Genomic DNA, 24,347 nt, shown 5'->3' on the forward strand with positions numbered 1-24,347 from the left:
ATTTGAGAGGAAAATCCCTCTTTTATATAAATGGAGGGTGGCCTAAATCAATGGCGCCTCTCCTACATCAATGGAAGTAACTCCTAAATCATAGGGACTCCACAATCATAGGCACCACCTCATGTGGGAGCCTTTGCATTACATCATCACCTGTGTCATGGTCTATGACACTAAGTGTGCCTCTTCTACACACACACACACACACACACAACCATATGACTGCTAGTGAATGAACACATGTACCTAGCAAGCCCTTGAACACATATCCCAACAAAGTGCTCCTCTATCTCCGCCTCCTCCAATGTGCACTAGAATGAAGCCTATCAATACACTTCTCCAACTTCATATCTCATTTAAATGCTACATTCCGGTTTGGCAAGACACATGGGGGAGGCTAGACAACCCTATTACCATGTAAGTTTTGGCTGCGTATCCATCACATGGCAAAATTCATCATTCAACATTTATGACATTATGAATCTTTATGTATGCAAATTTATGTGTAAACAGACATGATCCAGGGCACCTCCAATCACACATGGCCATAAAAGGCCAGTTTCGTTTAAAAACACCACCCATCACTTTCTGGAATCGTAATAAGACGACTTCAGACTTTTATGCATGGCAAAGGATGATTTCTTTTCATCAGTCACAGACTATCTTCAATCACTCAAGTGAACTCCTTGAGCCACAACTTATGCTAGTTGAGATAACAGCCCGACTCCTCTCTCACGACTCTGATGATGACCCAATGCAAGAAAAAAAGCTAGATCTTTGAATGCCATATGAAAAATATCCCACTCTAGATCATTGGTAACACTAAAATGCTTCAATTAATGAATTCCCATGAACTCCAAAACTCTTTTATAACAAGCAAATATAGTCCAACTATAAAGTCTGATTTTACATTTGCTGTAGCCTTTTTAATCAAATCAAGGGAACTTCTAGCATGATACAAGCCTTTCTGAACTTCATGGCAAAAATTTGCCAGGAAGTTGCGAATGTAAAATCGTATAGTATCCATTCTACCACATAAGTGCTGTGAGTCTATACTTGAGCAAAAAAAATCTTTCCACCAACTGGGGACACAATGTGATGCTTCCCCACCAAAGAAGGTAATGTAAAGTCGCTCTCCTGGATGCATGTTTCATCATATGGAAAGATGAAATACGCACATTATATGTCTAATAAGCAGCTGGGAGGTTACAAGATATTAGTACATTAACACACGACAATCTACATCCTCACCAGGTGATATTGGACAATTCCTTGGCATCTTTGGGGGTGTGTATAATCAATCAATACAAGGGAATGACATGACACATCTCTATGACAATTAAAACGATCCAGGCTTCTCAAAAGGGTTGTGCTGGTATTGATTCTGCGTAGGAGTTCCAATCCCATAAGGAACATTCACAGCATAGGGATTACTGAAAGGATTTGACCCAGCCTGTGCTCCCATCATTTGTTGTTGTTGCATTAAAGTCTGTTGCTGTTGCATCATCATGATTTGCTGTTGCTGGGCCATGGCCGACAACTGCACATTTGGAGGTGGTGCAACCCTGCTAGATGCGATGAAAGGATCTTGAAGCCCCACCTGCATGCTAGGACCTGTCTCAAAAGGATTATTAGTAGTTGTGTAACCACCCGGAGAAGAAGCGTATGGACTGCGCCTCATTGCTGCATCTTCATATAAGCTATCCAAAATAAGCTGGTCGAATCCGCCACCCTGCAATATCAGGTGAATGTCCACGGGTTAGGAGAAGCAGTATGAGATAAAGACTAAAATATAAGACATTATACAAATATTAACCTTGATTTTTAAACCACAACTTGAACGCTGCAATTGTCAAAATAAAAGACGAATTTGCAGATATGCTCTTAACATGAAAATGCCAATCCTCTTTCTGCTTGAAAATTGTACAGCCATTATTAGTATCAAACATATCACATGTGACTTTCGCCTTGCAGGATCAATAAAAGTAGTCTCTGTACTGCACCTATTCGAAATAACCTTCCCAAAAAGAATTGCTCTTCTGTAACCTGTTAAAGGCTAGCTTGGTTTCACAACCTTTGAAAAGAACTCATTTATAAAGCATGTGATGTTTTCTTGGCGCAAACATGATAACAGAAGCTGCTTCATCAACATCTAAAAAAGAGCCTGGGGGGCACGCGTGCGGGGGGGGTTGGGGTTGGTGGAGGGGAGGGGTTGGTATTTGCACAAAAAGGAACTTCTATTAATGCTTGAAAAACAGAGGGGGATTAAGCATTCAACAAGGCTTAGAAAGGCCTTTAGACAGAGACAATCACCAAAGTAGGACATACATCCAGTAGAACTCTTGAGCGGCCGAGTAATCGGTCCTAGAGACAAGTAAAAGACTTGAAAGCATGATTACTAGATATTGCAGATATCACTTCTATTAATCTTGAAAAACAGAGGGGGATTAAGCATTCAACAAGGCTTAGAAAGGCCTTTAGACAGAGACAATCACCCAAGTAGGGCGTACATTCAGTAGAACTCTTGAGCGGCCGAGTAATGGGTCCTAGAAACAAGTAAAAGACTTGAAAGCATGATAACAGCTCAGTGAAGGTGCTAGATATTGCAGATATCACTAATGCAGGAATTTGCAAGGGCACATAAGTGAGCAGCCCAAAGCTCATAATGAACTTAAATTCAAGTCATGCCATTGAGCATAGAGCCAAGAGAAGCAAGCAAGAACTTGCTAGAACTTCAACGAGCTGGGACAATAACACAGAAAGCTATAGGAAGAGGTGACACAACTTAGTATGTAGCAGCAGCAAAGAATGCGAAGTCTGGAAAAAGGCTAATCCACAACCTAGAAGATGTTTGAGAGGACGCCGAAACATGGTGACACATCTGCAAGCACTTAAATGGTCATAAGAGCCTGGAAAAGGCTCAACAGTGCACAGAAGGCTCTCTGCGCTTTCTAGCAGCAGCTGCAACATCAAGTCCGGAAAGCACATGACACCGAACAACCTGACTGTTGTAACAGCAGCAATTTCCATCAAAAGCATTGTGACCATTCACAAGAGCAGCAAGCAAGCAGGTAGTGAGAAAGTGAATGCCACTGCATAGTAGCAGCTTAAAAGTATTCAAGAAGACTCGTTAAACCTTCTATCAAGGAGCTTTTGAAGCAAAGCGTTTACAGTGTTGACCTGCTGGCCAGGCTGACCTGTCCAGCTCTTTAAAAGGTCCTATTTGCAGACACCTAGCTGGCGTTACCCCAGCCCATGTGCCCCTTTTAGCCCATAAACAAGGCCTGAGTGCAGCCCTAAGAAGAATGTCCCTTGGCTGCCCATGTGCCTGGCTCTGTCCATGTGGCAGCAAATAATCCATACACATGGCCATGAGGCATCTACAGAATATGCCAACATGACACCTATATTACACCCATGCCATAGAGGTAGAGTCTTCCACAGAGAAAGCTCCTGCGAGCCCTCTCCCTCCCTCCCGCAGCCTCTACCTCCCCCTTGCTCACCCCCGCCTCGGCCGCCCTCACCCCCTCGCCTCTCCGCCCTCGACCCTCGCCGCTGCGCCCTCCGCCCCCCCCTGCCTCACCCCTCCTCCTCACCTCACCCCCTCGCTACGCCCTCGCTTCGCTCCCCACCCGCCCCTCGCCCCTCGCTACGCCCCTCGCCCCTCGCCTCGCTCTCCACCCGCCCCCCCTCGCCCCTCGCTGCGCTCCCCACCCGCCCCTCGCCCCTCGCTTCGCTCTCCACCTTGCCCTTGCAACGCCTCCCTCGCCCCTTGCCACGCTCCCCACCCGCCCGCCCCTCGCCCCTCCCGCCCTTCCGCCCCGCCCCCTAGCCCTTCCACCCCGCCCCGCCCCGCCCCGCCCCACCCCAGCCGTCCCCCGCCCTCGCCTCTTCACCCCCCCCCCACCCTCCATCCTCCGCCCCCACCCTCGCTCTCCACCCCCGCCCCCTCCGCCTCCCAGCCTCCCGCCCTCGCTTCCACCGCCATCCCTCCCCCTCACCTTCGACCCCCGCCTCCGCCCTCCGCCCTCCGACCTTCCCGCCTCCGCCTCCGCCCTCCAACCTTCCCGCCTCCGCCTCCCCCACCCGACTCGCTTCGTCCCGTTTCGCCCCACCCGTCTTCATCACACCCAGGCTCCACCCCTTCCTCTATCCCCCCCCTTTTTTGGGTGGCAGCCTCTTCTTCATAGGAGGTCTCGCAGTTTGTCTTGGCAGTATGGCAGCTCCCCGCCCGGAACCGGAGGCCCAGTCGGACCCTCCCTCTCCAGATGCCTACCGCGTTATCTTGACAGAGCAACAAAAATCATCTCGGGTACAGGAGGTTACCAATGACTTTGCCCTTACCTCTGTCTATGGCAGAGTCATTGGACATTCCCCCTCCAGATCAGCCATCAGGGACTGGCTCCAGTCCACTCTCATGCTAGAGGACAGCCACATTGAGGAGGTGGCCCTTATGGGAAGGGGCATCTTCTGGCTTAAACTCTCCACTGCGAAAGCTGCGAGCAACCTGATTGCTGGTTCCCCCACATCTGTGGATGGAAAGATCATTATGATAGTCCCTTGGTACCGTGGATTCAGTGCAGTGGATTTTGATGCTCGTTTCCGCATACCTCGCCACCCAGTGACGCTAGTTTTTCCAAGCCTTGCTGCTGAGCTACGGCCGATTGTCAGGGACCTGGGCTCCCACTTTGGCTGGGTTATGCATGACACTTTCGCCGACGCGGTTACTACGGCAGGTGCCCCCCAAGTCCGTGTGGCTGTGGCGGACCCTGCGACTCTCCCTGCAGTGATTGAGATCGTGACAGATGCTGGCAGCATTACCCAGAGCATGGTAGTCACAGGACAGCCAGGCCAGTGCCTGAGGTGTCACGGCTTTGGGCACCTAGCTGCTATTTGTCCACGATTCTCCAGTTCCTCTCGGCCCCCCCCGCCCCCTCCCCCCCCCTCCGGGCAGCCACGTCAGGAGGAGCAGAGGCAACCGGAGTCCGATCCAGAGATAGCTGGCGGTTGGACTGAGGTCAGAAGGAAAAGAGGAAAGAATAAGAAGATTTCCCAAAAAGGCAAGGAGGCAGAGGTTACCCAACCTGCAGCAGCGCCTCAGAGACCTGACAGGCAGCCGCCCCAGGGTCCTGGGAGAGCTTCCTCTTCGACGGTAGCCTGCCCTCCACAGCCTCAGGTTCCCCTCTCTTCTGCTCCCCAGCCCCCTTCCACTCAGTCCCAACCCCTTCCCCAGTCGCACCCCCCCTCTTCCCGACCCGCAGCATCAGCCCCCGCCTCTTCCTCTTCAGTCTCCTCCTCTTCCTTCTCAGCCCCAGTCCCAGGTGCAGCCCCATCCCCCCCCCCCGCCTCTCTCAGCTCTCCTGCAATGTCAGTTGTACCGATGGTTCCTCAGCCGCGGGCAGCTCCCACTCCCCCTCCTCCACCCCCCCCGCTAGTCGCCTCCGTGGAGTCTGAGTCGCCTACCCCCCAGCCACCTCCCCCTTCCCCTCCACAGGCAGGACACCCTGAATCTACACCACCCATGGAGCAGTCTTCCCTGTCTGCTAGCCCCTCAGTTGCAGACTCTGGTGGGCCTCAGCTTCAGGAGAGAGAGCTTCCTCGCGATTTCTACAGATCTGGCCCCTGGGACTACTTGGATGTGGCTGACCTTGGGACCTTCCCTGCTTGTCTCGACATCAGTATCTTCCTGCTCCGTAAAGGGGCGGATGGGAAGATCGCAGCCTTGGCCCCGAGGGATGGCCCTAGCTTTGCTTTCACATTCCTCAGCGACGGCACCGAGACTTGGACAGACGACTCGGTCTAGGAGGCTCTCAGAGAGCAGACGCACGCTCAGGTTTGCTCCTGGGTAGGCCCGTCCGGTGGACAGCTTCTCGAGACTCAGTGGTCCGAGGGTGACGTGCGCTTGCGGTGGCTTTGCGCCGCCAAACGCTTCAGATTGATTGTGATCCTCAGGCCCCCTCTATCGTGGCCCCTCCCCCAAGATGTCAGAGCCTGGACCCCTCAGAAACTCCGAGCCTTCTACGGGATGACTACTTCAGAGATCTCGAGTTGGCTCGAGAAAGCGTTTGTTCATGGCACTAAAGGCCTTACGCCTTTGCTAAAGGTGTTGAAGAACGGGCAGGACGACCCCGCCTCCCCCTCCAAACCCTCTCATAAGCGTCAGCGCCTCCATTCCGAAATGTAAGCTTCTTCATCGACATCTGCCACAAGCAGACAGTTGTTCGCAGCCTACCAGTCCTCACCATGAGCTTACACCTTGTCTCCTGGAATGTGAACGGGTTTCATTCTTCTGGCACCCGTGGTCCTAGGAAGCTCATCTTGAGACAAGAACTTCAGCCAGCAGTGATTGGTCGCTTGGATATACTTCTGCTCCAGGAGCACAAGCTTTATGTGGCTCATTCCCGTAGCTGCGGGAAGATTCTCCCTGGACGCTCTCACACTTATTGGGAGCCCTCGATCGACGCACAGGGGAGGAGTGGCGATGTCTGTACTTCCGTGTGCGAGCAGTTAGCCCAGAGAGTTTTTGGTCATGGTACGTTGATCCCAGGCCGTGCCCTTTGGGTAGGCCTAGAGTTGGAGGGTTCCAAAATAGGAATCCTCAACATCTATGCTCCCACACACCTCCGATGCAGAGCCACCTTATGGAGGACACTCACAGGGATTCTCCCAGACATGGATTCCTAGATTGTTGGAGGTGACTTCAACAATCTGGAGACCTTGGAGGACCAGCAGGGCAGAGGACCAGAGTTTACAGGTATGGCTCAGGGAGAGCAGTCCGCTTGGGACTCCTTTATCTTTGCGACAGGAGGTAGGGACAGCTGGAGAGACCCGTCCTTCCGCCGTTGGCACGGGAGCTTGGACTTCTCGTGGGGCTTCCGCAGGGAAGGAGGCAGACTCCTGGAGAGACTGGATAGATTTTATGTCAGTGATTGGGCCATCAGCAGAGGCGGTCAGGCGGGTATAGTGCCAGGGACGACACTTTCCGACCACGCGCCTGTGCTCTTATCATTAGATTCCGCAGCTCAATCCCTCCTCCCCGTTCGTGCCGGATTCCCGACTCCATCTTCTTGAGGGAGGACGTGCGCAGTAGTATCAGTAGCCTTTGGGACAGAGATTGGGGCGAGTGCGTGGATCTGGTTGATTCAGTGGCGCAGGCTTTGCAGGAGTCCAGCCAGATTTGCCAGCTCGCAGCCCTTCACATTCGACAGGAGTGGTGGGGCAGAGAGAGAGCTCTTCGTAGGGACCTCGCTTCCATTCAGCGACTCCAACAGGCAGCCCCGGGCTCGGAGGAGCTTCGGATCCAAGCCCTTCGAGCCAGAGCCCTTCTTGAGGAGACTCTCCAGCGCCGTTCAGAGTTTTCCTATCACGCCTCCCTCTCATTCTGGGCTCGGAAGGGCGACCGGATGTGCAAGGAGTTCTTCAGGACGCATGGACAGAGAGCAGCAGGTGATCAGCTACAAAGTCTTAGGACAGCGGAGGGGCACATCGTTACTGATCCGGGTGAGGTCTTGGGGTTAGCTACCGACTTCTACAGGACTCTTTTCCAGCAGGAGCAGCTTGCCCCTTGCACTCGACGTTCCCGCGAGGAGGTGTGGAGGCATATTCCAACCCTGGTTCAGCCCAGCATGCAAGCGACGTTGTTGGCACCGTTCACTACTGACAAGATGTTGGAGGCCTTAATGGCCATCGATGGGCAGAAATGCCCTGGCGAGGATGGGCTATCTCGCGCCTTCTTCACCTCCTTCTGGGATCAAATCCATCAGCCCCTTCTAGCAGCCCTCCAGAGGATTTTCAGCAGCGGATACATGCCAGAGAGCCTCTCCTCGGGACTGATTTGCCTCATCCCGAAGGGAGGAGATCGACAGGAGATCCGTCAATGGCGCCCGATCACTCTCCTCACCACTGCCTACAAAATCCTCGCCAAGATGATCAGCGCCAGAGTTCGGCCCCTACTTCCTGACCTCATTCATGACACTCAGACAGGCTTTGTCCAAGATCGCAGTATCCTGGATAATGTCTTCACCTTCTCACAGGCGGCGGAGTGGGCTCAGCACAGTGGGTCACATTTAGCCATCCTACTTCTCGACTTTGAGAAGGCCTACGATCGAGTGGACTGGTCCTTCCTGGAGGGTACTCTGGAGCGACTAGGGTTCCCAGCAGGATGGATTCAGAGTATTTCAGCGTTATACAGGACAGCTTCCAGCAGGGTCATAATCGGCAGCAGGATGGGAGAGCGATTTCGTTTAGAGAGATCAGTGCGTCAGGGTTGCCCCCTTGCTCCTTACCTATTTCTCTTCTTCGCCGAGGCCATGACATACTACCTTCGGGCGAGGTCGACCGGGATCCGGGGTGTTCGCCTTCCCATCAGGGAGGACACGGAGCTCCTGGATTCAGAGTATGCAGATGACACAGCACTGTATGTCCAGGATGATGAGATGATGCTGGAGAGGGTGAGGATGGCCCTAGAGGTCTTCTGTTCGACAGCCGGTGCGAAAATCAACTGGAACAAATCAGTTGGTTTTCTCACAAACCCTGGGGCGTGCTCACAGTGGGGGAGGTTTTTGGGTTTCAGGTGGATCCCGCAGGGACAGACAGCTAGATATCTCGGCTTTCAAGTCGGCCTCGATATCACGCCTGCTCAGCAGTTTCTCCCGGTGCTAGATTCCATTCGACGGAAGCTCGCTTTCTGGAGCACTGCTAAGCTCTCTCTTGCAGGTCGTGCTCTTGTAGTTAACCAGGTTCTCCTAGCCACGGCATGATATGTGGCTTCTTGTTGGTGTTTCTCGAGATCCAGCATGGCACAACTTAGGAGGTTGGTCCGAAATTTCCTGTGGTCTGGGGGGGACGGTCTCAGAGATACCAGAGCCAGGGTTGCCTGGCAGACAGTCATTCTTCCGCAGGCTGAGGGTGGCTTGGGGGTCATCGATCCAGAGCTTCAGAGTCAGGCCCTGCTGGGCAAGTTAGTTATCCGCGGTTTGACCCTGGGGGGGCAAACGTGGAAGATGTTACTTCAGCAGGGGGTCGGTTCTTGTGTCCCGCGCCGAGGTGGAGAGTGGCTACCGTCCCTCAGGTGGATCTTCACTTCTGCCCCGCTCACTCAGCCCCGCTCCCCACTCGTTCGTAGCCTTCTCATGGTTTGGAGGCGGCTCCGCCTCAGTCTCATACAGTCCCCTCCTAGCTGTCAGGAGGAGATCGATCGCCAGCCGCTCATCTAGAACGGTCAGGTCAAAGATGTCGAGGGCCTTCAGCTGGGGGAGAGGTCACACATCAGGTGGGACGGATGGATGCGGGGGCCAGCCCGGTCCCTTCGAGTTTGGAGGGACACGTACAGACACTTGGAGACCGTTGCTCTAGCAGTCGCAGCTGGAGGTGCCCGTGGAGCTCAGGCGAGACGCACGGAGATAAACGGAGCGATTCCAGCTGGTTGGTTGGTTGGTTCCACCCGAGTTTCAGATCCTCATGCCTGGTGATGACCGTTGGCTAGGACAATTCACCCCGCGTGGCATCCCACTGGTGGTTGCAGGTCGGATGGACGACACCTCTGTTTTCCTTTTTCGCGGTTATGGGGGACGGCCGACTCAGGAGAGAGGATGTGCTCATCGACCCCCTACTCCCATGGCAGAGGGTTCGGGTCGTAGGCCTCGTGGGGAAGGTTTGGCGAACCGATCCCAGTATAGAGCAGGATCAACTGCAGTTATGGCGACTCTGGCTCTGGGAGGGGCGGGCCTTGTCAGAGCTTGATTGGGACCCAGGAGAGTGGAGATGGCCAGCGATTGTGACAGGTCAGGGGCCGACCTCTTTCTTCGCCTACAACACGACATTGGGCAGGAGAGTTCTCGAGAGGATGCAAAGCCGCCCTCCCACCCAACGGCCCAGTTGGTATGCTCAAGGTATCTCCAGGCTATTTTTGCAAGCCTTCTGGAAAGCCTTGTGGGAGAGCTGGCGGCCGCGGAAGATCTCCTACTTCCTTTGGCTTCTCGCCCACAAAGGTCTTCCAGTGGGGAGCTGGTTGCGGCAGATTGGTCAGGATGGACGTTGTCAGATCTGTCATGAGGACAAGGAGTCACCAAAACACTGCATGTGGAGCTGCACTCGCGCCCAGGAAGTGTGGAAGTGGACCTTCGGGATCCTTACTCGCGCACCACCGGAGTTAGGTTTGATCACTTGGAGCGCGTTCTGCTAGTGCAACACCGCACCTGGTTTTCATCACTTGTTCGAGGCATGTCCGCAGGACCCCACGTTCCTTATCACACAGGGGACATGGGGGCCGCTCGAGAGCATTCCGCCGCACCTGGCAGAGGCTGGCACAGGATCTCAGGAGAGGCAGCCAGTCTGGGAGATTATTAGCAGCATCGCAGGATGGCACATTTGGACCTCGTGCTGCGCGCAGATCCTCGGTGGCACCTCCCTTTCGACTGGCCAGGTCATGACTGACATCTAGAGTGAGATTATACACACCCTCAGAGGCCAGTGGGACCAGATACAAGGAGACTCCCGGGCTGGCCGGGAGAAGCGGAGACGATTCCTCCGTGAGTGGGACACACATGGCCTCTTCTTCGAGCATACTTCGCAGGGCCTTCAGTGGCGCTACTCACCACCTCTCTGGCTGTTCATTCACACTCGCCTGATCCCTCCGTGAGAGAGAGCTTTACTTTTTTGCTTCCTTTTTGGGCTGCGTCCGATTTGTGAACGCAGCCCCGTCAGTTGCAAAGCTGACCTCATGTATCTTGTTTTCGAAGTAATATAATCAGCACTGTTTTTTCAGCAAAAATATTACACCCATGCCTATGCAAGGTGTCAAGCCCCATTTGCGCTCCTCCTACGGAGCTCCGCTTACATGTTATAGGTGAGGTACTGACCCTATTATTCCACGAAATCCACTCACCAACATAGAATCACATCTTGACGTAAAGAAAGGCAATGTTCTAGTAATCACAAATTTTGATAGCTCAATGCTTTTCTGATAGTTTGTCTAAATGTTGGAACCGCAGGAACTCCCGGTGAAGCTTAGCTTCAACATAGATCACTACCTATGTATTTATGACAAGGCTTTTATTGATCCTCCTAGGTATACCCGGATTCACCTGCCACATTCATTGAGCGGATCTCATTGGGCACTTCCCATCAACTTCGCATTGGGAGTGGGCAAGCTGAGGGAGTACCTAGGGAGCGGCGCATATGCACTCTGCGTGAGCTACAGGAGACTAAGTCAAAGGCGCATTTCATCTTCAGATGTCCAATATACTATGAGATATGAGGTCGCTTTTGTTGCCTCTTTAGAGAGCTTCGGACTGCTCTCCCGCTTCCTCGCCTTCTAGACCAGAGATGTTCGGGAGAGCTGAGGGAGTACCTAGGGAGCGGTGCATATGCACTCTGTGAGCTATAGGAGAATGAGTCAGAGGATCATTTCATCTTCATGTGTCCAATATACTACGAGATCTGAGGTCACTTTTATTGCCTCTTCAAAGACAACTTTGGGCTACTTTCCCGCTTCCTCGCCTTTCCACACCAAAGATGTTTGGTTGCCTTCATCCATGAGGCAATTAGACATCGAGAGCACTTATTCAGATCACGGAGACAGGGACAGGTGTACTAGTAGACTCTTCTCAGAGCATGATCACAGAGTTTTTCCAACCAAACCGCGCAGGTATCACCACACGGATCTACGACATAGGAAACCCGGATCCCATGACGCGTCATACCCAACAAAGAATGGACATGCAGATTATACTTGGAGACATGTCACCACAATGTAAATATCCTAAGTCAAAGTACAGTTGACCATTTATCTGATCATAATTAAAGAGTTTTCATATGTTTTAATTATGGTCAAAGAGTTCTTTTAATGATCAAAGAATCGACTATGGTCAAAGATACTTGACTTTGGTCAAGTAAGCCTAACTTCGGTTGGGGAGACTTGGTTTATTACCAAGAGGATTAACTGCGGTAACCAAAGAGCCACAGAGCTGACTACGGTCAGAGAGTATTGACTTCGATCAACGAGACTTGGCATGCGCCAAGAGGATTAGCTACGGTTAACCAAGATGTGCCAACTTCGGTTGGAGAGTTGTGCCAACTTCGGTTGGAGAGACTTGATTATAATTAAGGCGCCTCGGTCAACCAGAGAATAAATATATTTATATATATTTATTATATGTGCACGTGTGTTCAGTGGGGACACCCACCGTGACTAGAATTAGTCCACAATGTGTTTTTTGCGTGCAAAGCGCTAACAATCAATGGGTGCCATGGTGGTGCGCTTTAATTAATTGTTGTAGGTACTAGGAAGGGTTATTTTCCTAACCGCTACAAAGCCTAACAAGCATCTAGGAGGCGGTTCGCGTGACCAAGTGCTTCGAAGACTCCAGAGTTGCCCTTAGTGGCATGTAATATAGACAAGTGGCATGTTGCCAATTTGAAATGAGCTTGAAGCTCTTGTAATATTAATTCGCGTTGGATTTTGTATCAAACAGCTCCATGCTGAACTCTTTGTAACAAATTCTCTCTTCAAGAAACAAAATACCTTCGAGGGGATCCAGCCCAACATGTTGTCCTGGGGCCTAGCTGTGTGTAGAGGGAGAAAGAGAGCTCTTCTGAGAGTGTTTCTGCAGAAAATTATGAGCGTGAGATTTCATTGGTATCAGAGCTCAGATTAAGCCCTTTCTTAAGAGGCTAACGATCCAAGTGCTGGAAATGCCTCTCGAGATGATAGGTCGACGCTCCCTCTAACACTTGGAAGATCTACACAAAGTGCACGGTGTGTTTTAGTGCAATGATGAATTAGTAGTGCTACGTGGACGACATTAATCTTCAATGCAAGCGTCTGGTGAATTAGCACAGGTTCAAATCATCCGACGGGATCTCTGAATTGGGACATTTTCCGTTTGATTTTCTGAACGTTCTCAGTGCGTGTGCTCGACGCCAGCGTTCATAGGCTAAGCAACTACTGAATTGCAATGGAAGAGGTCCCGTGACTGCGAATGGTGGAACCTCTTCAGCAAATTGACGGAAGGACTTCCACAAGAATTCCCTGTCAGATTTCGTGCGCTCGCAGCATCTTTTGTGTGTCTTAGTATACATGGCGACTTGGGCAGGTGAAATTGATGAAAGCACTAAGGTGATGAGTGATGGCAGATGCCCAGGATGGTTAGGCGCACACAGAGAACGTCCCGTGACGGATTCTCCAAAAGGCACGACGCGTGACGTCAGTGAGCAAACCAAGGTTTGAACCTTAGGCTGACATGGCAGCCAACGTGGCACTGAGGATACCATAGCTGACGTGGCGCTTACACATGGCACACAAGCAAGCAAGCATGATGACATGGCAGCCAAGCCGACGTGGCAATGACACGTGTGAGCTGATGTGGCAGTGTACAGTTCAGGTGCTGACGTGGCAGTACATTTGGCAGCCAGATCAGATGCTGACATGGCATGTCCAGTTAGTTGACCCAACCAGACTAGTCTAGTCACTGTAACCAGACTGTGACCAGTCCAGTTAGTCTAGTTGCAGACTAACCAAACCAGAACCAGTCAGTCTGGTTAGAGTAACCAGCCGGTTACTTCATCTAGTTACTGTCGAACCCCCAAAAAAAAAAGACAGTTGCAGAGACAGTTCTGGCCATCAATTTTCACCTATCTGTCAGACCTTTACTGTCAGGAAAGCAGCAGAAAAGCAAAGAAATCAGAGATTTGCAGAAAAGAGAAAATGTATGCCTTTGTGCATTGGAAAGATCAATTAAATGCATTCTGAGTGCTTTTTGCAGCAGCCAGAAAAGGGGCAATACAGTTGTTGATGCTTTGGCAACTTTGTGGGTGTACGCTTTGAGTTGACAGCCCATTACTGGCACAAGTTGTGAATGCAAGACACCTCTTGTTGAGGTACTTTCTTTCTGAAAAGCAAAGGCTGAGTGCATCAGTTGCTTACACAGTGTGTATGAGAGAGTTGCAGATCTCAGACAAGTTGCAGAGATGGCTTCACAGCAGCATGCCCAATCATCCCATGAGGGAATGGCAGAGTCTAACCAGGTACAGCAAGCTGAGGCTATGCAAATAAATAAAGAGAATTCCTACAGAGAGTTGATTACTCACTTGGGAGAGGCAACAAGCGATCCCTTGTTTCACAGGATGGTGTATACAACCTCTTTTTGAGGGAAAGCCAGAGAAGCCTCCCTCTGGAACAGATCAGGAAGAAGTGGTGGTGAGCAAAAAGAGGAAAAGTGCAAGTCCTCTTCCCAAGAAGAAGAAGGCGAAGCATCATCACAGTTCATCTAGTTCGTCTTCATCTTCTAGCTCTACCTCTTCATCCTCGACATCACCTCCTTCTTCGGGGTCTTCAGAGTCAAAGAAGAAAAAGAAGAAGAAGAAGAAGAAGGAGAAGAAGTCCAGCAGAAAGGCAGAGACTAAAGAATTCAAGGACGGTGGGAAGTCAGTAATATTTGCCACTTACAATGGCCAATATGGCCAAGCTGAAAAGGCTATGCAGTTCATAGGGCAGTTTGATGCTGCCTTTAGCCTAGAAAAGTTCAACGAGTCCTCAAAGCTTCGTATGGTTGGTTTACACTTCACAAGTACAGCCAGTGCATGGTGGATAGCTAAAACAGCCAACTATGTAGCCCCAGGAAATGGAAGGACTTCAAGAAAGCTTTCTATAAACACTTTATTCCCAAACAGTATCAGGATCATGTCCTTCTAGGTTGGGAGAGCATTCATATGGAAGCACAAGATACAGTTGAGTCTTACAACCAGAAATTTTGGGACGCATACTTGCAAGTTTCGCCTTTCAAGAATATTTCTGACAAGACTCAACTCAAGAAGTACAGAGCAGGACTCACTCCAAAGATACAAGCCCAAGTGAACACCAAAGATATTAAAGAAATATCAGATCTCATGCATTCAGCCAATGTGGCTAGTCTCATGTACATGCAGGATCCTACTGGTGTGCCTTCACTATAGGCAGGGTTACCGGGGGATAAAAAGCCAACAACCCCCAAGTTTGAAACAAGAGAGTTTCCCAAGGCTCAGAAGAGGGGATTTCAGCCTCAGAAGCGAAGGGGAAACCAAGTGCAAAAGCCCTATAAGGGAAGACCACAGTTTACCCCTGAACAGATTGAAACTTTCAGGAAAGAGGGTAAATGCTTCAAGTGCGGCAAAGAGGGGCATGTGGCTGCCCAGTGCCTAGAAAAGCCTTCCACTTCGAAGGGAAAAGAGGCAGAGAAGCCACAGGGACCGCAAAAACCAATGGCAGGAGGAATTCCCGACATACTAGGTCATGTTTCAAACCCAGAAGAACGAGAATTGTTGCTATCATGGGACAAAGTCAGAGACTAGTAAGCGCTGATTTTATTTGATCCAGGGGCTACTAATAACTTCATATCAAAGGATCTAGCCCTGAGGCTGGGAATAAAGACGGAGGAGTTGGGCAGGGCTTTGGATGCCGATCAGATGTTCTGTAGGAACCCTATGCCAGTCACTCCCTTGATAGGGAAGCTCTATCTTCATGTACAAAGTTATGTGGATCAGGAAGACTTCTTCATTTCTCCACTGAAACATCATGATGTAGTCTTGGGTATGCCTTGGTTTCATCGCAAGGCAGTGAAGTTGACTTTTCCTGAAAGAGTGCTGGAGTTTGTACATAGGGGCAAAGTACATCATGTGGTTGCTAGGAATAGAGGGGAAACTATTCCCATTGTATCAAATAGTTCTGTCAGAAAAGAAATAAAGTCTGCAGTTTCAGCTTACATGATTTTTGAACTCAGCAAGAGTTCATGGTCCAAGTAAACTGGAAATATTCATTGGTCGCAAACCTTGCCAAAAGAAGGACGGGTTGAAACAGACCCTCAGAGCATGGCGCCTGGAAGACTCCAGGTTGTTCATTCATTATGAGGGGGACAACTGGAAGATCGTGACAACTGGACTGCTCGAGTTCGAAGGCGGGAACGTGACTGAAGGAGGTGGTGCCAAGAGGTGCTACCAAAGATGGACCTGTGTACCAGGATGGTGTGCGGAAGCGGAACCAGACCTGGTGGAGCAGGAGCCACTGGATGAAAAGCTAGGAAAAGATTTCGACATCGAAGTGTTCCAAAGGACTACGACCAGGGAGTTACTAGAGCATCCTCATCGACGTGTTGCCATTGGGCCGAGATGTGTCGGTGAGAGGGGGTGTTGGAATGGTCACCTCCCCATCTATAAGCCCCCAAATGAGGAGAGCGTGGGGGAGGGAGACCTAGGGCAGGATGTGCCAAAGAGAAAAAGAAGAGAGGGGGCTGCCACATGGGCAGCACCTCACATCAAAGAACATCGAAGGTACCCGGAGCTCGGATGGATCTGCAGCAGCAAAAGGCGAAGCAGTAGCCAGCACAGCGGACACAGAATAGGACGCGATCACATGGCGCTGACATCTGCAGGGTGTACGGATCTGTACACTGCTGTAGAAGGGCCTGGTAGAGGCGCAATGATGGCAGAATGTGCAGGATGGATAAGCGCAGATGTGGAGCAGGTTTTGGGCCTGTTTGGAGGCCCTGGTTTAGGGCTGGAGAGTGGGCACCCAGGTGTCCAAAAGCAGCAGCAAGGAGGGCTGCAAGGGACTGACCCTGGGGGGCATATTTATAGCCCACAAAGGTTGGCCAGGCAGGGTTATATAGGGCTGGGCCCTTGCCTAGATTGGAGGGCCAAAGGCCCTAGAAGTGTGGGCCCAAAAAGCCCCAGGTTGTGAGCCCTTATAGGGCTGGACCAGCCACAGACTGGTCGGCCAATTTGCTGCAGGCTGGTCGGTATTTTTGCCAGCCCTTGGGGCCCTATAAAAGGAGGTCCTTGAGGCCTCACTTCTCATCACTTGCAGCAGAAAACAGCCAGCAGATAGGAGCAGCAAAGGAGCTTCCCTTGGGCCTATGTTCAGGAGGTGAAGGGAGCACAAGGAGCTGCAGATTAAGAGCTGAGAGAGCTGCCACCTAGGCTGGTGCAAAGACAGCAAGGTGGAAGGGATCTGGATGGATAGTCTACAGAAGCTCGAGGTGGAGCACGCGGACTCGAGTCTAGAGATAACTGACTGATAGGAGAAGGACCTTGTGGTAAGATCAAAGGACCACACCATTGGTGGGACTCTGGATCTATATCTTTTGTATTGTGTCCATAGTTTTGGACGGAAATATATTTTTGGTGGTTTCTCTATATTTGGCTGGTTCATTGTCTATTGATGAGTCTGCACATCTAATCTATGTGACACATATTAAGTAAAGAAGTTTGTCATTCCACACCCCACACACACTGAGTGAGCTCCAATAAGTCTTCCACTGTGCATACCCTCTGTTGGGTGATTTCTAACAAATTCTGCCAGAGGACCAAGGATGAAATATTTGCAACTGAACAGTTTGTGAGAGACCTCCAGACAGCTTACAGCCAAGTCCGGACAGCAATTGAAAGGTCTCAAGAGAAGCATAAAAGAGCTGCAGATAAGCATAGGAGACAGTTAAATCTCAAGGAAGGCGATTGGGTACTTTTAAAGTTCGAGAAAGCTAGGCTCCGCAAGTTTAAAGGCAAACAGAAAGTGTATGCAAAGTTATCTTCCAGATATTATGGCCCTTTCAGGGTTACAGAAAGAATAAATGAGGTTGCATACAGGTTGGTATTGCCAGAGCATTGGAGGATTCACTATACATTCCATGTGAGTCTTCTAAAGAAATTCCAGGGGCCACAACCTACAAAGCCAACATCAGAGGATCCACAAAAAGTGGATGAGCTGGAGGAGGTCCTTCAACCAGAGCAGATTGTGTTACATATTGTACGCAAAGGCCCTCAAGGCAAGGAGTTTTACAAGTATCTTGTAAAATTCAAGAATTATGCGGCATTGGATGCCAAGTGGATGGATGAAGACATGTCCGATCATCCACAGCTTTTGGATGTTTACAAGGAAGCTTTTCAGTTGAGGTCAACTGAATAGAAGCCAAGGGGATGTCACCACAATGTAAATATCCTACGTCAAAGTACAATTGACCATCTATCTGATCATAATTAAAGAGTTTTCATATGTGTTAATTATGGTCAAAGAGTTCTTTTAATGGTCAAAGAATTGACTACTGTCAAAGAGAATTGACTCTGGTTAAGTAAGCCTGACTTCGATCGGGGAGACATGGTTTATTACCAAGAGGGTTAGCTGCGGTAACCAAAGAACCACAAAGCTGACTACGGTCAGAGAGTGTTGACTTCGGTCAACGAGGCTTGGCATGCGCCAAGAGGATTAACTACGGTTAACCAAGATGTGCCAACTTCAGTTGGAGAGTTGTGCCAACTTCGGTTGGAGAGACTTGATTATAATTAAGGCGCCTCGACCCTTGGTCAAAGCCCCTTGATTATAATCAAGAGTGTTGACTGCGGTCAACCAAAGAATAAATATATTTATATATATTTGTTATATATGCACATCTGTTCAGTGGAGACACCCACCGTGACTCCAGAGTTGCCCTTAGTAGCATGTAATAGGACTTAGTCTAGATTTTAGACAAGTGGCATGTTGCCAATTTGAAATGAGCTTGAAGCTCTTGTAATATTAAGATTTTAGACAAGTGGCATGTTGCCAATTTGAAATGAGCTTGAAGCTCTTGTAATATTAATTCACATTGGATTTTGTATTAGACAGCTCCACGCTGAACTCTTTATAACAGATTCTCTCTTCAAGAAATAAAATACCTTTGGGGGGGTCCAGCCCAACATGTTGTCCTGGGCCCTAGCTGTGTGTAGAGAGAGGGAGAGAGAAAGAGAGCTCTTATGAGAGTGTTTCTGCAGAAAATTATGAGCGTGAGATTTCAAGACATCCCTTCCATGTTCAGGACCGACTTGGGTCACCATAGCCCTAGTCCGACGCAAAGCTTTTGCTAGGAGACCACGCCAGGTAGCACCCACAGATAGTCAGCAGCACTCTATCTCTGACTTTATGATACCACTGTCCCATCGGGTGCTGGGTCCTTCATGATATTGCGTTGGACTCTGCTTTGTACTCTCATGACATGATAATAGTGGTGATGATGAGAGCCATACTGTTGTGGACATTATGTTTTGGCTTTGTATTGAGGGTTTTTATGACTATGTAGCATGTAGCCTGTAATATGGGTGTTGATGTTCATTTAGTAGCTCCACCCTTTCAGCTTGTTTGTATCTGGGTTCTCCGAAGACTCTAATAAACTTTCTTTCTTTCTTTTTGAAGAAAAAGTCTGAGGCGAAACATCAAAGTAGGCGTCATGTAGAGTCTTTTCTTTTAGTACTTTTGTCGACCTTTTGTCAAGTAAGTATACATTGCTTTTGCTCAAAAGCAGTTGGGAAGTCTTTTGCCATCCAACATTGACCTCGCTCTCTTGAGCTGCAGAATTGATTTAAGTTTGTTGGCGATGCTTCTCCTCTCCTATGATAGCTTTCAATTTCTTTGTGGTTTTAATTTCCACCATTGCTAGCCAGTCACAAAGAGAAAGAGGATGCAGAACAACTAGTGAAAGCAGTCAAGGTTCCCAAAGTTCCAAAGCCACCACGATTGACAATGCCACAAAGGAAAGAGAGACTTTCTAGATGGTGCCTATCAAAGATCCAGAACCAAGATAGATGCTCTACGGAGATCTCAAAGAGAAGGATCCAAGGAAACCACGGGCAAACACTTACCGAATCTTTGCAGCTTCTCAACATCAGACCAAAGCAACAGCCCAAAGTGTTAGACATTGAGAGGGGGTGTGGGAGGTCAATGGCCCACCCTATGGTACCCTTCATCTGTATCTCAGTTGCTCACTTGTAAGGCCCCCATATGCGGAGAAGCCATGATAGATGCAGGTAAGTGGCATAAGCATCTGTATGCATCCATCCATCATTTTAATGAAATGGGCTGCATGTTCAAGACAGCATACCGATGTCCTAATATTCCCTATGCATTCAGATAAATGCAAAGGTGGCATTCAACCACATGAGGAGATGACGTGGCATCCACACCACAGTGAACAGCAATTACAGTGCTGATGTGGCACTGCACTGTGGATACTGACGGCAGACAGCCTCGTGGCACACCACACACTACAATGGCTGATGATGATGTGGCAGCATATGACTGCTGCAAATTGAATATCTAGCCACCTCTGAGCCTCCAAATGAGGAGGACAAGGGGGAGGTGTACCAGCAGGGTTTTAGAGTGCCACGTGGGCAAGGAAAAAGACTGCCACGGGGCAGATGTAGGATGACATGCAGGGCTGCCACATGGGCTGCATGGACAGCAAAGCAAGCTATCAGCAGACTGCAACAGAGGCAACAGTAGCCTGGAGCAGCAAAGACCTTGCAAGGACAGCAAAACTGGTTGTTAGAGGTGGTCAGAGGCCTCCAGATCTGTGGAGGTTAAAGGTGCAGATTGAACCAGAAACACAGGGCAGGGCAGGCAGGAAACCTGCAGCAGACAGTCGCAGGGTGTATGGCTGCGAAGGAAGCGTGTTTGCAGGGCATCACTATGAGTGCAGAGAAGTTCTAGAAAAGCACGCAGGCTAACAGTGTTTTGAAGGTGCCACGAGGAGGTAGAAGCGCAGTTTTGTAGTGTCAGGGGTAAACATCTAGGCAGCACCTTGCTGCTAGATGGTGGCACACTGTGCACACCTTTTGTACAAGGTTTTGGTTCATTTTTGGAACAATATATAATTACGATTTCTACTCTCCTGAGCATTGTTCAATAACTATCTGTATCTCTCTAAGCACATGTACACATTTAAGGAAAATTTTGAGATTTGAATTAGCATTGTGTGGTTTCTAGGCATACGCTCATACAATCTTCCACTGCTGGAGTGTTGACTATAGCAAGCAATAACAATATGACATAGACAGTATACAGCTGCACACATGGCAGCGTATGACTGCTGCTGATGATGATGTCAGCATGATGGTGTAGCAGGTTGGCCAGGTCGGCTAGTTGGCTAGTAGGTGGCGACCTATCCTCTCCTGCCCACTAGATGGGCTATATAAGTGTTCCACTCCCACTCTTCCATTGCATCCATTGTCTCTTCCAATCTTCAACACTTGCAAAGAGCCAGAGTCTCCAAGGCGTAGTGCATCATTTCGCTTGTTCCTTCACCTCCCGTCTCAGGAATTGTGCAAGGAAGGCACCTAACGTCCAGTGTGATATTCATTGTCAGCCTGCTTGGGCTGTGTATATACAGATCTAAACTCTATCTCCAATCTTTCTCTCATGTGAACATTTCTTGGTTGAAGATTGCTTCCACTATGTGCGTCACCATGCATGGTGAATTTCTCTCACATACAAGACATTAAAACTCAAATAGTGGCAATGCCCCGTACAAACAAATCATTCATAATTCATTATTCTTACCAATTTGCTGTTGCTTAGAGCACTTCCGTTACTGCTTGGGTTGTCTACCAATGCTAACTCCCATCCTGTGGCTCCAGGTGCTAGATTTATGTCACCCCTTGGATCATAAGGTGTATTTCCATTTGATGTAGGTCCTGCACAATTGGTGAAGCAAATATGATCCCAGGAGCCAATGCAATCTGAAGTGTAAGAAACTAATCAATGAATTCAATACAATAAAATATTCATAGTCTCTGTCAATATGACCTGATGGGACAATAGCAAGAGCCAAAGCATTGCTCTCTTCCAAGGCAGATGCATCGGGATGAAATTGACCTAAGCCCTGAAAGCCAAGATAAACCAAAATACGATAAGGTTCTGGAAACAAAAGACTTTTCCATGGACTCCATAGAAGATAAATATGGAAAAGTGTCCACTTGCCAAAAGATCACTACTCTCAGAATCTGGACCACCAACACTCTCCTTTAGTGGTGGTGGTGGTGGTGCTTGTGACTGGGGACCAGCAAGTGTTTCTGAATTTGCAGGTGCTGGAGAAGACTCTGATTCTGGTTCCTCCCCTTTCTCATGATAAGTGATGCGCAATCGAGTCAATGGAGCTTCATCATTGTAATCCTGGACCAAAGAAACAGAAAATACAAGCTGACCTAGTTGAAGAAGCATCATAGACCACCTTACACAAGTACTATTGCAGGATAAATTTTTAAAATAGTAAAGTCCTTGAAAACAAGCTCTGGCCAGATAGTCACCACAAAATCCCTTGGTACAGGCATGAGACGAGGTGCCTCCTTAACATAATCCTCCATAGTTGCCAGAAAAGATTGAGGTGGCTGCAAAAACAACCATAATAAAAGTTACAAATAACACGTCAACTTCCTCAGATGGATGTGCTGAAGACGCCACAAACAAAAAACTAAAAGCAAAGCACCACTTTTTGATGGCCTGCACACTGGCATAGCTGATAAAAATTGGAGTCCACTGTATCAGAACAATAGTTTGGACCTGAGCAAGTGATGGAAACTGAAAGTTGCGTGCCAGCTCCAAGCTCTTACAAACATCATAGAAATCAGACAACCTCTCTGCCTGCCACATCACATAGCATGTTTATGCTTATTCTCTCGACAAGAGTTCTACGTGCAGTGCACTTCATGCTGGTGCACTGAAATATGCATGGCACCCGAGACACATCTTACAAGAAATCATTTCCTAAATATCCAACAATCCCTCTGAATGTAACACAGAATCTACAAGCACCTATGCAAGGGCCCAAAAAGGGGGAAAGGAATGAAGTATATCCCATCATAGCACCTGTTGTGCAGCCCTTTTATAGATTTCAAGCGCTTTCACTGCATCATGTCGCTGCATCTCAAAAAACTGCAAACCACTGAGATGGTCAGCTATTAGGAACCATACATATTGCTTTCTCAGGCACAAAAGGCAAACAGAACCACCTCATACCTTGTCTATCAAGTTGATGATCCCATCATTGACTGCACAATACAGCTTGAAGCTCTCCTTCAATACCTGTACCAACACAAGAACCAGGGAATTAAAGAATAGTAAGTTGCAAAACAATAGGGCATTCACTCAAGTATAAAGGAAAGAGGGCTGCAGACTCTTTGTTCATACCAAAGCAAGAGCATACTGGATTACAAAGTTAGTCCTTGCTGCTCCTTCTGGCTGTAACAACCCCACAGGAGGCAAACCCATGGTTGCATATATTAATACCCATCAATAGGCACTCTCTTCCTCTTGAATTATTGACATTTTCAGTCATGACAATGGCATGAATATCAACTGCTATTTGATAGTTAATAGCAAAAACAGTTAGTCTCCAGGGTACTCGGATACCTGACATCCAATCAGACGGTACAGTAGCTGTTGCAATGCGGGTAACTGCTCCAAAAGATCCTCTGTATCCAGATCCCTTGTTCGACTGTGACCCTACAAGAGCAAGCAGATTCCAAGAACTCAAGAAGAAAGTTTCAGAAGAGTATCACAAGTAAAATCACATACTTTCTGCTTAATCTTTGACTAACACAAAATACCTTTAAACAAGACTGGCATCCTCTCCTATCTATAAGATGTTGCAAATGTTAAGAAATTCGCAAGGGTCCGCTCTAGGTCTGGCTTAGGGTCGTCCAAGTTGGGGCTTGCCTCCCCATTATGTAAGGGAAGGACAACTTGTGGGATGTTGGACACAGATCATATTAAGGTACAGGTTGCGAGAAAAATCTTGCATGGTGCAACACAAAGAATCTGATTATGGACTACTTTAAGGATATACAAGATCAAGTCACTTGGAGAATGCCTTTTAGTAATCTTGATGAACTAGTTGTTCGAATATAGCTGGTCACCTCCACATTTGTAAGCCCCAATATGAGAAAAGATGTGGGGGAGATGGACCATGATAGGATGAGACGACCACATGGGCAGCGCATTGGCTACCATGTGGGCAGCATACGAACTAAGAAAAGACAAGAAAGGGGTTGCCACATGGGCAGCACATAGGCTGCCATGTGGGCAGCACATGTAAGAATGTACCTGGCTTGTTAGAGCCTCCCTGGTGGACAGAATTTTACGGAGAGTCCACATGTCAGTCTGCAGCAGTCCCAGGATCTCACAGGAATTGTACGGAGGTCTGTTGCATCTGTACGGACGGGTTTGGAGGCATCCAAAAGGCTGCAAGGAGCTGGGGCAGGAGCTGGAACAGATCCAGGAAAACGCAGAGCAGCAGGGCAGGAAAGGTGGTTGACTGGCAGGGGGGCTTGTTTGGGGCAGGAATAGACCCCGACGGGGGCTGTACATGGCCTAGGCTGTGGCTGCATGCCAGAAGGCCAGGCGGGCCAGTGAAAAGCTGGTCAGCCGCAGCCAGCCAAGTCAGGCCCCACAGACCAGCAGGTTTGTCAGCCAGAATAGGCTGTTGGGTCAGGGGGCCATTGGCACTATAAAAGGGAAGCCCTTGGGGCTCATATTTCATCCATTTGGATCAGCAATTCAGGAGCAGATTGGAGCA

The 24,347-nt window shown here is 49.1% G+C and overlaps 1 protein-coding gene across 1 annotated transcript in view; it reads right to left on the reverse strand.

The window, feature by feature from the left end:
- Window positions 1–852: 852 nt before the first annotated feature.
- Window positions 853–24,347, reverse strand: part of LOC147887120 (putative clathrin assembly protein At2g01600) — a 31,839-nt gene continuing 8,344 nt past the window's right edge. The window contains exons 6-15 of the mRNA XM_087394034.1: window positions 23,183–23,275; window positions 22,961–23,011; window positions 22,790–22,855; window positions 22,640–22,705; window positions 22,334–22,414; window positions 22,081–22,161; window positions 21,755–21,946; window positions 21,581–21,656; window positions 21,335–21,468; window positions 853–1,729 (exon numbers count right to left, since the gene is read on the reverse strand). Of these exons, the coding sequence (XP_087250160.1) occupies window positions 1,337–1,729; window positions 21,335–21,468; window positions 21,581–21,656; window positions 21,755–21,946; window positions 22,081–22,161; window positions 22,334–22,414; window positions 22,640–22,705; window positions 22,790–22,855; window positions 22,961–23,011; window positions 23,183–23,275 (1,233 nt within the window). The 3' untranslated portion in view covers window positions 853–1,336. The remainder of the gene's footprint in view (window positions 1,730–21,334; window positions 21,469–21,580; window positions 21,657–21,754; window positions 21,947–22,080; window positions 22,162–22,333; window positions 22,415–22,639; window positions 22,706–22,789; window positions 22,856–22,960; window positions 23,012–23,182; window positions 23,276–24,347) is intronic.

The sequence above is a fragment of the Dipteris shenzhenensis genome, chromosome 23 (assembly GCF_047967505.1).
Source record: "Dipteris shenzhenensis isolate YYH24624 ecotype China chromosome 23, Dip_SZ_1.0, whole genome shotgun sequence".
NCBI classification, from domain to species: Eukaryota; Viridiplantae; Streptophyta; class Polypodiopsida; order Gleicheniales; family Dipteridaceae; genus Dipteris; species Dipteris shenzhenensis.